This window comes from Rosa chinensis, chromosome 4 (assembly GCF_002994745.2).
Source record: "Rosa chinensis cultivar Old Blush chromosome 4, RchiOBHm-V2, whole genome shotgun sequence".
Taxonomy (NCBI): Eukaryota; Viridiplantae; Streptophyta; class Magnoliopsida; order Rosales; family Rosaceae; genus Rosa; species Rosa chinensis.
The window spans coordinates 58,026,084-58,043,042 of NC_037091.1; the positions used below are offsets into that span (position 1 = coordinate 58,026,084).

Consider the following 16,959-nt stretch of genomic DNA (forward strand, 5'->3'; position numbering starts at 1 on the left):
TGCATAAACTTCATTGTACATATATAGGTGGTCTTAATGCTCTTCACAAAGTTTCCTCTTGAAGAACGTAAGTGCTAAGCACTTGAAATTTTAACCCAATATGGTCATACAATTTTTCTCACCAAAGTAGACATCAATTTCTCAAAAATAGTGTTCAATTTATATAAATAGAATAACTGACTTTGATTAATAATTTTTGAAGAGTGATGGACCAAAATATATGCAAAAATGCAACTTGCTTCTCAAATTTATTATATAAGCTTTGCTAATGATGAGCATCATTAGTTGATGTTTTCCCATTATTATATGGTTAACACACAAAAATCCTAGTATTTCAACTAAAGGTATAAGAACTTGTTGCGTGTGATATATGATGAACTTATTCTACGTCTTGCTTCTTGTGCAGTTGTGCACTTGTGCCTACACAAACCGGCCATTCACACGCTTACGTACAGCAGCTCTTGCTTTCCTATTTGGATATCGAATTGTTTTTGCATGCCTGAAAATCAAAAGGCACAGCAAAGCATCAGACAATTTACACCAGTGACAGACTTGTATCTCATAAGTGGTTTAGAGGTTTACGAAGTGGCTTGTACTTACGAACGGGATCGCTTCTTCTCTTTGTACCTAATCATGGCCTTTGCTCTGGCTTCCAATTGTTCTTCACCCTTGAGGCCGCAGGAACTAACATTGCCTGGAATTGTACAGAATACGGACGAAGAGGTCGACGAAGATGAAGACCCATTGATGTGAATAGAGGCTTCTGCTCTTGATTGGTCCATGGTGGAGGAGGCATAAGACAACGGTACATCATCATGATTATTATCATCATCATCTACGAGTAATCCTAATTCAAAGTTTAGGACTGCCAAACATTCAGCATTCGATAAATTGGAATCATCAGGACAAGTGAGTTTCTTGCAGACCTGGATCTGATCTTGCACATTTTGAGAATCAACCTACAAGATCGATCATTTATATGTGAATTTTCTTCTAATACATTATTTAAAAAGTACCGAAGATACATAGTTCTAGGTCTTACCAAGTGTGGAAACATATCCAAGAACATACCTGACTAGTACTTTGAACCGGACTCGTCCACTGCCAAATTGATTCTGTATGCAACGGAACTCCAACGGTGCTTGATGTGTTAGAAGATAGGTGATGACTCGTTTGTTCTTGGCCATATATAAGCTGATGTACTGAATTTGAATCGATATTTATACTGGTTTCCTGATCAGTGAGCTGAAGCCTTTTCAAGTGAAGAATCTGGTGGCCAAGAGTATTTAAATGTTCCACACAATATCTACTGGTTATAGAGAGAGTGATGTCATCATTCAGCTGGAAACCCCACATTGCTGCAAACTGCTCAGCAGAAGGGCAACCTGTGTAACCGGAGAATTGCCTTTTTGGGTGTGATCGGGAACTAGAGATCTCATGCTGGCTCTGGTCACAGAAATGACACATGAGCCTGATGCGGTGATCGTTGTGATCTAGACACTGAACATAGGCTGAGAGGTAGTTGCATGAATCACATAAGACTGTACGGTGGTGCCGGTTTACAATTGCGTTAGCTGAGTGGATTTTGGCATCGCAGGAAAGGCAAAGATATGCTGCATCGGCTTTACAGTGTACCACTGGCCTTGATGCCAAGCAGAACTCGCAAATTTTCTCCATCTTTAATATGTAGTCCTACTTCGCAATGATCATGTAAAGCTTCAAAACTAATCCAAAGCTTGAAATCCTCATTATGTGAAGCTTCACGAACCTGCATGCGGACCGGTTAATATATGAAAAGGTCAAGTCATGATCTGCTCTTCATGCATGTTTTCAATTAAACACCCCATATTTTATTTAAAATGAAGATATTTTATTAAAAATGAAGAAAGACCTGCCATAAAGAAAGAAATTAACGAAAGCGGAACTTAAGAAGATGAAATAATTAACAAACCGGAAAGAAAACCTACAAAGGGGAACTTAAGATATAAGACCCAAGTTATCCTCATCTCAATGCGAAAGTATGAATGAAGAGTTGCGTACAAGATCCATAAGCACAAAATAAGTATACCAAAAAGATGAAGAATTAGTGGTTTGGATATATAATATATATACATCTACTGATCGTTTTAGACTTTTTTTTTTTTTTTTGAATAGAAGTTGAAATCAATAGATCAACAGCCAGAAAAAATGGCTAAGTCTACAAAGCTTACATAAGAAAGCCAAAATAAAAGACTACTCTACCCAAGCTATAGCAAACTATTAGAGTCTCTGATGCGCTCGCAATTTTGCAAGCCTATACAAAAGTGATTAACCTCGTCTCCTACGGAAGAAATATTCAACTAATCTTTGCTTGCCAGGCACGCAATTGTGGTACAAACACTGATTAGAAACGTCATAGAAGACTTATAGAAGCTTCACCACCTTCGCATAGACTGGAAGGAAATAAAGCAATTGTAACTAGTAAAGAACCAGCTCCTTCCCTTTCGGGTTGGAGCCTGTACCACCACCTGCCTTGTCTAGCTTTGGGAGAAGCTTTTTCTTTACTGCCCTATTCTCGTCCCCCTGCTTTACTTTCTTCTTTTCACCATAAGGTTGCTTGTTCCGACTACCTGCAGGTCTCCCCCTTTTCCTTTTTACCTGAATAGGTTGTTCCTCATTGTGCATCACCGGTACCAAACCCAGATGTTCTGGTTCCAGATTCAGGTTTCTTTTTCCAACAGCTAGGCTCAACTTAAGCTTCTTTGGAGAGATCATGATAGTATCCTCCTCCCGTTGTCTCCTCTGCCCTATAACACTTTCTGGGACAGCCATCATCTCAGGCAGCTCTCTGATATGAGCTGGACGCCGGGGCCGGTGTAGCAGCACTGCCGGATTGTGAAGCAATCGCTCCGACAGTTGGTTGGGAAGCACAGTACGGAAGACCACATCCGGACCTCCCATGCAATCCCTAGCCCGAGTTCCTGCACACACTGTACGTGCTAGATGATGCCGAACCAGAGGTCGAGTTTGGGTGCCCCATCTGCGACGCACCCAGAACCGTGCGTTCTGCCTCATCATTCTCCTCCAATGGAGGTCCCGAGCAAGGTAGACCTACGTGAGTAACATAGCCACAAATCGAGCATCGACCAAAGAGTTTATCAAACTAAAACTTGCAGAGGAACTCGACCTCATCCTCTACCCAATACCAGCGTTGGAAGGACAGAGGTCGGTTGAAAGGGATCTCCACCCTGATTCGGAGCTTTCCAACCTTCTTGGCCTGTTTATCAATCTCCTTGAAATCACCAAGGGTAAACCCAATCATAGTCATCACCCTCTCCGAGCGGAACGTAGAAGGGATTCCTTGCAGTATAATCCAGTATGAGGATACGGTGAAAGGGACCGAGTCCATGGCCGCCACACCATCATAGTAAGCTAGGGCAATCGGAGCGTGATTATATCCCCATGGAGATCCCTTCCAGATCCGATCCCGGTCAGTAGCGTCCGACAAAGTGATGAGAACCCTCTGTCCCTCCGCTTCCTCCACCCTTAGTGATCCATTCACCCGCCATGCATTGCGGAACATCCCCATAAAAGAGCGAGTCTTGTACTCCCGAGCGGTCAATAGCTTCCCCAACATATACACATCTGCCTATCGCAGACCTTTTCCTTGCGTCGGTCGCAGATCGACCTGTTTCCTCCCCTCAGCAATTGCAAGAGAAGAAGCCAGTCGAGCAGCCATGGCATCAACAGAAGTCATTGTTGATGATTGCACAGAAACACCGCAAAAAAACCCTAACCCTAAGAGAGCAAATGAGGCGGCTCTGTTTTTGTACTGATCGTTTTAGACTTGTTATATGACTTGTATTCAATTATTACCATATGCAACAATAATCAGTTCAATACACACATATACAAGAATAATACACTTCTACCATCTTATTTGTCTAATCTGATGAGCTCATTTTTCTCTAATTAATGTTTCCTTTAGTTAATGATATAAGGCATTGTTAATATCAAAGTATTAGGGCTAATCGAATCACAAGGTGTGGTCGAGTTGGCAAACTCGGCTTCAGCTTGGGCAAGCTTCCAAGTCGATCTGGTACCCCATGTCTTGGGTTCAACTCCAGCTGAAAGCATATGTGGCTAGGAAAGCTCATGCCCGAAGTGGATTAGTCTCCTTGGTTGTCAACTTTGGGGAAAACTACTCTAAACAAAAAAAAAGTATTAGGACTAATCTGGTAAATCTCTAGAGTTTTTAGTAATTTTTTTTCCCTAGTCTTCTAGTGCTAATACACTGCAATCTAATGTTAAGCTGATAACAACTTCATACCTTTAACACTTCAACATTAAGTCTGAGCGTTCATGTGGCATCAATAAGACGACAAATAAAAATATAAAATTTTCATTGAGACTGATAAAAACTCATCATTTAGTTTACAACAATCTAAAACGTATTCAAGTGACTTATATGACCACGTACACCAAATAATTGGTACAAAGTTCAAGATTCTAGTATGTTCATGATTCTAGTATTTTCGACAATAGCCGATATGCATAATGCATGATGTTATCTACTTTTTAGAGTGATGATGAAGATAACCAATGTGCAAAATTATTACAATATGGAAACAATAGGTTGCATGTGATCGATGGTATTATAAAAATGACACCATAATACATGGGGAGTAAATTGTTTTATCTTGCAGTGTAAATATCCATAAAACATGAGGCGGATCATCTTTTACTGCCAAATTATACTAAGGGAAAACATCACCAATGGTCACTGAGTTATGACTTATTCGACACTTAACTCACTATATTTTCAATAATATCACTTAACTTACTCAGTTTTACATCCGTTTTTCACTTAACTCACTGTCGTTAATTCTGTCGTTAAAAGCTATTAAAATTGAGGGTATATTTGTCTAAACACTAAAAAAATGCATTTCTAACTTTTTTTTAGAAATTATATTTAAGTTAAAAAAATCATTTTTTATTAGAAATCTCAGAAATTTAAAAAATTTAAAAAAGTCTAATAAATGTAAATTGAGGGTATATTTGTCTAAACACTAAAAAAATGCATTTCTAACTTTTTTTTTAAAAAAAAAGACAATTTTTTTTCAAATTATATTTAAGTTAAAAAAAATTATTTTTTATTAGAAATTTCATAAATTAAAAAAAAATGAAAAAAAGTCTAATAAATGTAGTTTTTTTTTTTAAGATAAAAATGATTTTTAAGTGTTTTGACAAATATACCCTCAATTTTAACGGCTTCTAACGGTAAAATTAACGGCAGTGAGTTAAGTGAAAAACGGATGTAAAATTGAGTGAGTTAAGTGATATTGTTGAAAATACAATGAGCTAAGTGTCGAATAAGTCATAACTCAGTGACCATTGGTGATATTTCCCCTTATACTAATTTAAAAAAAAAAAAATTGTATTGTATGTTTCTCCATAATTTTATCAAATGTTTTTTTATTTCTTATAATACCTTTAAACAAGATTACCAAAAGTACTTAACAAATGTATTGGTGTACATGGACAGATGGACTCGTGTTTTGTAATATATAAAGGCTCAGATTCTACTCTTAAAATACTAATTGAAGTTCAGACTAATTGAAATTTTGAATCACCATGATGAAAAATTGAAAACTATGACAGTCCAACAAAACGTACGGTACGTATTACCAAACCACATGAAAGCAGAAATTTTTCGAAGAAGAAGAAGAAGAAGAAGATGGGATTCAAACAGATAAAAACCTTTACAAAGATCCCAATCGATGGATTTGCAGCCCTATGTATATTATTCAAAAGTTTTCAAGAACCCAGAAACTCGACCACAAGAGTATAACCTTCCAAATCAAGATTGGAGAAGGAAATTAAGGGAGTGAAAAGATTATACCCGTCGTCGTTTCGCGGGTTTAACAGCAAGCTCAGTTCTTCTTAATTGGACGACCCAAACTGAAACAAAACACTTAAACAAGATCCCCAATCGCCGGATCAGCTCACCATAAAACCCCACAATTCTGATCCAGATCGAACTACTTCAAAACCCATAAGAACTAAATCGATCAAGTACACGAAGGTTTGGAAAATTCAGAGGAAGCAAGCTAGCATATACCAATTTCAGAACTGTAAGCATTTGACAGGAGAGAGATGAAACTTTGAGAAGAAATAATGCTCAGAGTCCTAGACACTGAGCTTCATCTAACCCTGTTCGCTTACCCTTTTAGGGCTTTCTCCGAGTTGCTTTTAAGCACTTTACAGGTGCCGCACACCAATGCGTCAAGGAAACCATTTAAATAAGCGCAGACTGTCAGACGTGGCAACGTATACACCTTACACTACCCACCTAATAACAATACCATGAATTTCATCGAAAAACAAAAAATAAAAATACCATTAAAACACTCTTCAGTGGACCAACCTAGTGTAAAGCACGTCCAACCGATCCATTACGGCTTTCTAAATCAAGTGACGGTTCTTTTAGACTGATGACTTTATAAAAACTTTTTAATAAATAGTTGTGAGACTATGTTTTGATTATAGTTCGGTAAATTAATCGTTACGTATTTATGTCTCTACGAATAGATTACTTCGATATGAAGATATGAAGATATTTTTTTCTAAATTATTAATTGTTAAGATACTGAACTAAATCAAATTAATTGACGAACTAAATCTGTCTAACCTGAACTTTTCATGTTCATAAATGATAAATCATGATTGTGAATGTCTTAACAATTTTTGATTCTGTTGAAAATTTATATAAATGATCTACTCATGAAGATCTAAACATATATTTAACTGTTGATTTGCTTAAATATGAACGAAAAATGAGTCTCACAACTGTTAATTAGAAAGTTCTCATATTACATGTCCTGATTAGAAATCCACCTAATATATTAGTGGTTCTAGTTGGACCTCCAAATTTAATATTTGGACCTCAATTTTTTTTTTTCCAATTGTTATTAGATTTTGTCAACTCGTATAAAAAGACAAATAAGGATAGACAGAGGAAAAGAAAAGAAAAATGCAACTGTTCAAGTAAATCCAGAATATGTGTCTGGCCCAAACTCTAGGTTACTTGACCTAGTTGTAATATGGTTTAACTAATTCTATTCTCGGAGATATTCATAGATATCCGATTAATTGTACGATTATCTTTCCTTGTACAACTCTGATTCTATGTCTTGTAATCCTCTATATAAAGAGTCCCCTATTATCAATGAAAGCATGACTCAATTTTCTCCTAATTTCAGTTTTCCTTAAATACATTATCAGCACGACGTCCTAATCCTGAAACAAATAGCCATACCTTGATTCAAGAAGCTAAAACCTTAAATCCGAATACAAAACCTTGAACCATTTTCTACCTTCGCCACACAACTTGAAGCCCTCGATCCCAGGAATCCAGAACCGGCGGCAGAACCACCAGAACTGTCGGAAACCTACCGAACCAGCCACCGGAAGCTCCATACAACCCGCAGCAAATATTCCACCAGTTCACCATCTTCCGGACCTCCAATTTCTACCAAATTTTGCTAGCAGAAGCCCCTTGATCCAAAGATTCAGGAACAGAAAGAAAAGGAACAAAAACCGATCTAGAAGATTCTGAACCGGCAACCAAAAGTTCCTGCAAAAAACCGGCAGAAAAGAGAAAAAAAAGAAAAGAAAAGATGGAGGCAGCCCAAGCCGCAGCCCACTGACCACTGCCACGTCAGCAGCACATGCCACATCATCACTGGACCCCACTACCACGTCAACATCAGACCCCATTGCCACGTCAGCCGTCAACGCCGGTCAGTAGTCAACCTGGTCAGCAGTCAACAGCCAGTCAACGACCGCAGGTTTTAGGGGACTTTTTCGGGCTAAATTTTCCGGCGGCCTATTTCAAGGTATTTTTTACTAAAAGTTTATGTTTTTAAATTCAATTTCTCTTCTTTTTCGGGGATTTGCAAACTCTCTTCTTCTACCCCCCTTTCTTCATCATAGGAGAGACCTAATTAAGCCGAACTGTGGTGGTTTGTGCTCACTCCAAGCTTGGAGTTTGTTGAGATCTCCAAACTTAGAGTTTGTAGAGAATTTATGATCGACCACTTACGTCATTGTTTCGATCTAATCCAATACCTCTTGGAATTAAATTTCTTGGAAGCGATTACGCTAAAAAATTTCTAATTTCTTGGGAGCGATTACGCTCAGAAATTTTGTGTGTTTTCGTGGTAGCTTTTCCCACTCCGAAACTAACCCTTTTTCTTGTTCTCTTTCAGGATGAGTAACCTGAACAAATTGGACTTTGCTCCATTGAGAACAACTGGCTCTGGATATCACAGGTGGGTTCATGATGTCCGTCAGCATCTCAAGGCTGATGGAATCCTAGATATGATTCTCGAGCCCAGCCAGGATGTGCTAACTGTTGAGCAAGCTCAAGCTTTGGAAGCAAATAGAGCAACCTTAGAGGCAAATAAGGCGAAAGTCGTCATCCTAATGACTCGTCATATAGATGATTCGCTCCAGTACGAGTGTATGAATGAAGAAGACCCTAGAAGGCTATGGGTCTCACTTGAAGAAAGATTTGGCAACATCCGTGACTCCCTGCTTCCTGACCTAGAAGTGAGATGGCATAGCCTCCGCTTCTGTGATTTCAAGTCAGTTCTTGACTACAACTCGGAAGCACTTCGCATTAAATCCTTGATGGAATTCTGTGGTAAAGAGATCACAAATGCAATGTTGATTGAGAAGACTCTCTCTACCTTCTCCATCTCTGCATTGATGGTTGCTAAGAACTATCGAATAGATGTTACTGCAGGACGGATCACAAGGTTTCATGAGCTCATTAGAGCTATGAATGTCATTGAAAAGCATGACAACATCCTTGTGAAGAACTATAATTCGAGATCCGTGGAAACAGAGCATATTCCGAAATCGAATTATAGTTGCGCCCCTAAGAGAGGGCGCTAAGAGCGAAACCCTAATCTTAGGGATACTTCTGGATGTTCTAGTCCATATAATCGCTCTACTTGGAAAGGTAACCGCCAAAATAGGCTAACATGGAACCGAAGAGGTCAACGTGGAAAGAGATAGGGAGGCAAAGCCTCTGACCATGTTGGTGGCGCCACCAACACTAAGAGCCATCTAAATGATGCTTTCAAAGCGCCTTAATCAATGGAGTCTGAGCAAAAATATGTATGTTCTCGATGTGGAGTATCCGGTCATTGGGCACACATTTGTAAAGCTTGTGAAGAAATTGTCACCGCCTACAAAGCATATTGTGAAGCAAGAGAAGCTCACTATGTGGAACAAGAAGATCAAGAAGATGATCTAGAGTGAAGGGTTGAAGACTACAAATCTGGCTGATATCAATAGATCGACAATTCTGTCTAAGTCTTTATTTTTCCAAGAGATGTAATAGGCAATTGCCATATACTTTGTAGTAAATGCCATTGGTTTTGTTTTTCTTCACATAGGCTCATCCAAAATGAGTATGATGTCTAGGAAGGTTTTGAGATAAGTGGTACTTAAGCGAGCTTTGCTCCACCGACATCTCTCTACTCACCTGGTCATATTTATTTTAGAGTTACTAAAAGAAGTCAAACGACTACCTTTGTTTTGCATTAGCTAGCATTTGGATTAGTTTCTCCTAATGCTTAAGAGACAATGATGTACTCTGTTGGCTTATGAATAAAATTTCAAGTTCTTTTCATTATGACTCCATTTTGATTCTGAGCATATTACTTTGTGACTACGATGGCTGGGCCATCAGTATTAATTCAAGGACATGGAATAGCCTAAGTTCCCCTTGCCAAATGGCACCTTGATTATTGTCACAGAAACTCTCTACGCTTCTAAGGCAAATCGCACATATGAATAGCCAACGGATTCCATGCGAAAACGCATGTAGAGAACGGAAATAAGTTCCTTTGCCATACCACTAATGATTGTGAGCAAAGGCGCATCTTAGAGAAGTTTATGTCTCTCTAATGAACTCTATGTCACTATTCGAGTTATTAAATCCAATAAAGTTATGAGAGAAGATCTCTTGGATTTAGACACATATTGGCTTTGTCACGACAGGATAGATCATCCTAGTTAGGGCTGGGCGCTGGTCGGGTCGGGCCCAAAAATCACTAAGACTGAGACCGAAACCGAGACCGAGACCAAAACTATCGGTTAGGGTCGGTTCGGGCTTTTTTCGAAGTGAAAACCGACAGAGACCGAACCTGTTCGGGCCGGTTCAGTCTTTCGGGCCAGTTCAACAAACTTCGGCTATTTTCCCTGTTTTCCAAACTGCACTTCTGTGACTTCTAATCTGCAACTCAATCATAGCCTTTTCATCAAAATCAATCCAACATGGGTAAAAAGATACATACTGTAATCACATCTAAGCACAAGAAATGTTCCATCTAATTCAAAAACGAAAACCCATATCTAAAATAGGCAAAAAGATGAGAGCTTTACTGACATGGACGACCCAAAGAGCGGTGGTGCCGGCCGCGACACCCCACAAGGCAGCGGCTTGGATATCCAAGGTGTTTACTAGAACAATTTGCAAGCGAAACTTGATAGTATTAGAACATCAGAGGTGAGAATCGTAGCAACTTACTTGGAATTACTGAATAACACAGACTAATTTTATCCCATAGATCAATTTCATTCATTGATTTCAATCTAGATTACTCACCGAAGTACCGAACTGAGTTGTGCGGAGCGGCGACGGAGTCACGGCGCAAGCGACGGGAGAATCGAAAAGGCTAAATGGCGGAGGCGCACATCAGGAGCTTCTAATCCAATCACGGTGCATGTCGCTGGCGAAGGGGATTTCGGAGACGGACAGTGGAGCAGCAGCTGGTACTGAACGGAGAGACAGAGAGAGAAGGGTGAGACCGTGAGGGAGGAACTGAGAGAGTGAGAGGGAGATTTCTGGGCAGCTGGGGCTGTGAATCTGAGATGGTATCGAGAGGGAGGGAGGCTGATATGTGGCAACAGATATAATATTAGGGTCGGTTCGGGCTTTCGGTCCCTAAAATATTGAAGCCCGAGACCGAACCGATTATGTTAATTCTGGTCGGGCTCTAGACCAAACCGAAAATTTCAATATTAAAACCGAATCGAATCAGGCTTTTTTCCTCAGTTCGGGTCGGGTCCTCGGTCTTTCGGGCTCGGACGCCCAGCCCTAATCCTAGTCATGATATGATGGTCCGTTTACTAAAGAATTCACACGAATATCAATTCTCTCGAGCGAAAAGAAGCATGAATCAAAAGTTGATTCCTGGACTAAGTGTAACCGCCGCCGCTGCCTCTGGCGCCACCGCCATCCACCACCAGCCTAGGGCCATGACGCCATGGATGGCGTCCATCATGGTGATGGCGCCCTAGGTGATGCTGCAATCACCAACTTTGCTTCAAATAGTGTTTCAAACGCTCAGGCCTAACCAAAATCCTCATTGGTTGCTTCTAAAGCCTCTCGCTCGTTTTACAAAGCCCATTCCTTAGGAAAATTAGGACTGAGACAGTCCTATGCAAATGATATAAAAATAATCATTCTGTTCTTTCATAGAATCCATGGGGATTATGTGGACTAGTTTAACCAACTTGCAGACGTTTAAATATCTCATGATGATTGGTTGACACGCAAACACTCTGGTCGCGTGTTGTGCCTTTGTCCACTTGTAATGTTGCTATGCTACACTCCTAGCACATATCATATGACAACAGGCTCACTCCCCGGATCATCCTATTCAGTCAATTAGACTTGACAATGCTGGAGAGTTTACATCGAAGACTTTCGATAGTTATTGCATTGGGACGGATGTTGGACATCATATTCCCATGTACACACCCAAATGGTCTCGCGGAAACGACTACGATGGTAGTCCGGACATTGGTAATGCGCACCAATCACCTTATATCCGCTTGGGGTGATGCAATATCGCATGCAGCTATGCTAATTCGTCTACAACCTACCCCCACTCAATATACCCCTGCGTTACAGCTAGTGACTAGATACAAGTATCGTACTTACGCACATTTGAGTGAGCCATTTATGTGCCAATTGAGCCGCCACAGCGCACTATGATGGGTCCTTACAGATGAATGGGCAACTGCTTTGGATTTGAGATTCCAACAATCGTCTGCCACTTAATGCCCTTATTAGACGATCTCCTTACAGCTAGATTTGCGGGTTGTCACTTTGATGAGACAGTTTTCCCATCGTTAGGGGGAGATAAGAACACATATGTTCAGCAGGAACAACAGAAATTGTCGTGGTCTGTCCCCACTATGTCTCATCTCGATCCCCGTTAAAGTGACGAGATCACACAAATATGCTGCAACATGCCTGCAAGGAAGGACGTCCATACGAGAGGAAGTAGCGCCACCCTACACGGAGGTAGGCATGGTGCAAACGCCAAAGAAAGTGGCACTCTGGCGTTACAGGCCATGGCCCCAGCTAGGATGCATGGGATGACAGGACCCGCCCCGGTTTTCACCCTGAAATCCGAAGAGGCCCTGCGGGGCCCACTTTAGAAGAAATTCTACCAAAAATTTGACAGAACTTCCCATAAAAATGGACAACCCAAAACCTGTAGAAAAACATCCACACTTCTAAATCATCCATCCTTATTCTCCTGGAGCCACCCTGCTCCCTATATCACAACATCTCACATAACTCATTTCATAAACAATTCTGAATTTAAGAATATTGATCTTATAGGTTATCAGAGCAATCTAATATACAGGCGAACAAGAGAATAGAAAGCAAGATAAATGACCGATGCTTTTATAATGCGGAAGCTATGACAGCTATGCCTCAACCCCAAGTACGCTCGACCTCAAGCTAAACTGGCCTGCAAACTGGGCATTTAAAACCGAAGGGCCCAGGGGAAAACATTTAAAATCCGTTAGAGTGAGTGGACGAAAAATAAGTGATTTCAAATGAATAAATAAAACTTAATGCTTTCCCAAGTTATTCTCTAAAACCTCGCATGCAGTAACAATCTTGGAAATACTTTTAATCATCCTCTTTACTGAAATCTCAATCACGTAACAAGAACATCTTGAAATCTCTTAAAATCTCATCCTCAATCCTTATAAAAACATCCCTTTTCATGAGGCTCGTTTGATGACTAGAAAGGACTGCTGTCTAGTCATCTCATGCCATCTAGGAGGGACTGCCACCCAGATGACGCATCGGAAGAGACTGCCAACCGGAATAGGAGGCGGTGGATAGATGGGACTGCCAATAGCCACATGTAGTAGACGGGACTGCCGACTAACCACAGGTAGTAGACGGGACTGCCGACTAACTACCTCATGTCATCTGGAAGGGACTGCCAACCAGGTGACGCATCGGATGGGACTGCCAACCGAGCTGTAGTCTGGAAGGGACTGCCAACCAGACTATTACCTAGAAGGGACTGCCAACTAGGTAAGATACGCATGCTCCAAAACTGGCCTCCTTAATAAACTGAATAGCCTCCTCAAGAACTGAACATAACCTCTTTCAATCACTTGCTTTCGGAAAGAAACTCAATATTACCTCAATAAATCAATAATAATTCACCGAAAGCATAACTCAGTAATAACTCACTAACTCAATCCTCGATATCTCAATAAATCCTCGAAAGCATAATCACATACTCTATAATTCAATAATTGCTTTCGGAAAGAAAGCTCCATCTAACCCAAGTCTGATAAGTGCGGAATTCAAAACCCAATAAATCTCGATAAATCAATCATGCTCAAATATTTGCTAAATCCCTCGCACTCGTATATCTTCATAAAAACTGATATTCGAAAACAATAATTCTCATAATATTTTTCCGAATCAGTCACTTCCCGAAAATCATTTCCCAACTCAATAACTCATAAATAATTAGCTTGAAAATCTATTGAAAGCCCTCGGGAAGGAAATCCACTAAAAATCCCGTGACTCATAGAGCATAATAAATCTCAAGAAATCAAGCTCATAAACTCATAATACTCAATAATTCAAATAATAAATTAAACCACAATCGGAAATTAATAATATACTGCATGCACATTTAATTTAAAATAAATGTCCACTCACAGTACTATTTAGGCGACCATGCATACAAGTTCCTTCGTCGAGCAATAGCTCGGTACATCGCCCTGTACACAATTATATTCCGTGAATAGTTATTTGACAAATTAATACGATTCCTAAAATCAATTCCTCATAATTACATCTCCACTTCTCCTTGGATGCAACCCAAATTATACCACTAATACCAATTCGTTAATTTAAAGGTTCCAAGGCAGAACCGAGAGATATCCGACGGTCGGATTCTCGTAATTCGATAATCGAAACCCTAAACTTCAAAAATTCATAATTAATTCCAAGCTTCTCCAAAATTCACCAAACTTCACATACAAGATCTATGATAATTATAGAATTTAACTAGCCAGAAATTGAAATTAAAAAGCTACCCTAGCCACCGCTACCGCCGCCCATAGTGGCGGCACCGCCGCCACCGCCACCAGCTCCGATGGCCACCAAACTTTGGCAGCAACACCTACTCAACGGACCCAATAATTCTTTCAACTGTAACCAAGTTAGAAAATGAGCGGAAGTACCTCAACAATTAAGGAGAAGCTTGAACTCAAACTGTGAATAGTGACCGTAATCTTCCAATCGTCGATTCTTCCTCTACACTGCAAATCGTGGCTCAAGGCTAGGGGGAAAATGATCCTTGGCAAAAACTGAACCTTCGACGCCGGTTTGGTGGCCGGAGATGGCCGGAATCGAGAGAAATCGGCGTTGACTCAAACTGCTACAGTAAAGTTTCCGGGCTTGATTCTTCGTTTTCCGTCCAAACCGCCGTGAGTTATCGCCGTGGGGAGGTTGGGTAGGAGTAGAGGAGTCCAGCAATGGCACTTGTTCGTTCCCAGGTGGCCGGAATCAAGAGGTGGCTGGAGTTGCAGAGAAGAGGGAGAGAGACGCGGGGAGGAGGAGAGAGAGAGAGAAAAGAAAAATTACCGGCCCCAACAGTAAAAATTCAAATTTATACTTTCTACCAATGAACAGTAACTTTACTATTTCGCTTGTAACTTTCACATACGAACTCCGATTTTTACGCACCACATATGCACGCGCTCAGTTTAACATCCTCTACGATTTCCATGAAGAACATTTTCCCAAATTTTGACCCGAACAAAAAGTCAACTTTTAGGGCCCCATAAAATGTCGAAACAGAGCCAAAAAGTAAATGTTAATGTCGTTTACCCATCGAAAAACTTGTAAACTGGTAAATTCGGGTTCGGGACGTCACATGGGAGGCCCGTGGGTTCGAATGATACTTTGGCACACTCCAATCATTTGATCATCGACACTCAAAATCTGTCTCATGAGTATCTTCCGGGTTATGGTTATCGTCGGGGGACACCTTAATGTCAGAACCTATTCTTGATAATATAGAGCTCTATGAAAATTACACTAGTGTACATGAGACGTAGGATAGAAACTCCATCATAATGATGATGTAGTTGCGCATGCGCATGAGTTTGTTGAGTCTGATGATATCGAACCACGCTCCGTTGATGAATAAATGCCAACGTAGAGAAATTTTGCCTAAATGGAAAGATGCAATCCAGGTTAAGTTGGATTCTCTAACGAAGAGGAATGTTTTTGAGCCAGTGATGCCAACACTTCTTGACATAAAACCTGTTGACTAATGGGTCTTCTTTAGAAAGCGTGATGGGAAAAAGTGATAGCAATCTCACCTTATAGAGCAAGGCTTCTCATAAAAACGCCTTGGAATCGACTACGATGAGACATATTCTCTCGTAATGGATGTCATTGCACTCCATTACCCTGTCAGTTTGGTAATTTCCGAATAACTGATCATGCAGCTTACGAATGTGGTCACTATGTATCTCTATGGAGATCTAGATACGGAATGTACATGAAGGTTCATGGTGAACTTCATTTACCCAAGTCAAGTGGCTCTAAACCACGGAGCGCGTTTTACAAAGAGGTTGAAACATTCACTAAAGTGACTACTTGATTGGGAAGGGATATGCCCACGCGTTTCCATAACAAGTTTCGGATTCTATCGAGGTTCATGTTGGACATGATCTTCATTGGAAGCCCTTGAACGGTTAAGGGAAACCACTGAACACTTGAAATCTGAGTTTAAGATGAAAGATTTTGGGAGAACACGATTATGATGTCTCGGTTTGGAACTTGAGTATCGTGTTGATAGATGCTTAGGCATTTTGACAAGGTCAAGCCTTCAAGCACCCCCATGATTGTCCGTAGTCTTGATCTTGAAAAGGATCTTCTTCGTCCGAAGGATGATGACGAAGATGTGCTAGGGGCAGAAATGCCCTAGTTAAGTGCAATAGGTGCATTATTGTACTTAGCTTAATGCACAAGACCAGACATCTCATTTACAGTGAACTTGTTAGCTAAGATATAGCTCTGCGCCAACGCGACGCCATTGGATTGGTGTAAAAGATATCTTTCAGTACTTGAGATGTACGATTGATATGGGCTTGATCTATCCCTATAGAGAGATGATGGATTTGAACACATCACACACCAAGAATGCCACCAACACTGGCCTGCGTCCACTATCCCCATCCCAAAACAACATGTGTTTTGGGCATGTTCGAACAATTGTGGTTTGAAGTCTACTACAAATGAGCTTATGAGCATTTAGGATAATGCTGCTTGTTTTGAACAAATGAAGTAAGGCTACATCAAAAGCGACAACACCAAGCATAATCAGCAACAACAACTCTCCTTATGATCAAAGTGAACTAGGTTCGATGTGAGAACAGTGTGGCAGACTTGCTCACTAAGTCATTGCCTAAATTCCACTTTCGAGAAACATGTTGGTAGCATCGTTTGCAGAAGTTATCGGAACTCCTATGACCGTAGTCATCAGGGGGAGATGTCTACATGTATGGTCTCGAAACGTGAATGGTGTATTGTGCTCTTTTTCCCCTTCGACCGAG

The 16,959-nt window shown here is 40.5% G+C and overlaps 1 protein-coding gene across 3 annotated transcripts; it reads right to left on the bottom strand.

Moving 5' to 3' along the window:
• Positions 1 to 221: 221 nt before the first annotated feature.
• On the bottom strand, positions 222 to 6,246 carry LOC112196603 (putative zinc finger protein At1g68190). Of its 3 annotated transcripts, none has more exons than XM_024336996.2 (4): positions 5,882 to 6,246; positions 1,072 to 1,768; positions 601 to 959; positions 222 to 499 (listed from the first exon to the last, which is right to left on the bottom strand). In XM_024336996.2, exons 2-4 carry the CDS (start codon positions 1,675 to 1,677, stop codon positions 421 to 423), a joined length of 1,044 nt encoding a protein of 347 aa, XP_024192764.1. In that variant the 5' UTR covers positions 1,678 to 1,768; positions 5,882 to 6,246; the 3' UTR covers positions 222 to 420. The 3 variants fall into 3 exon arrangements, with proteins under 3 accessions (XP_024192764.1, XP_040373549.1, XP_040373548.1); XM_040517615.1 differs by having other exon boundaries at positions 6,205 to 6,226; XM_040517614.1 differs by lacking the exon at positions 5,882 to 6,246 and adding an exon at positions 5,740 to 5,827.
• Between the last annotated feature and the right edge of the window lie 10,713 nt (positions 6,247 to 16,959).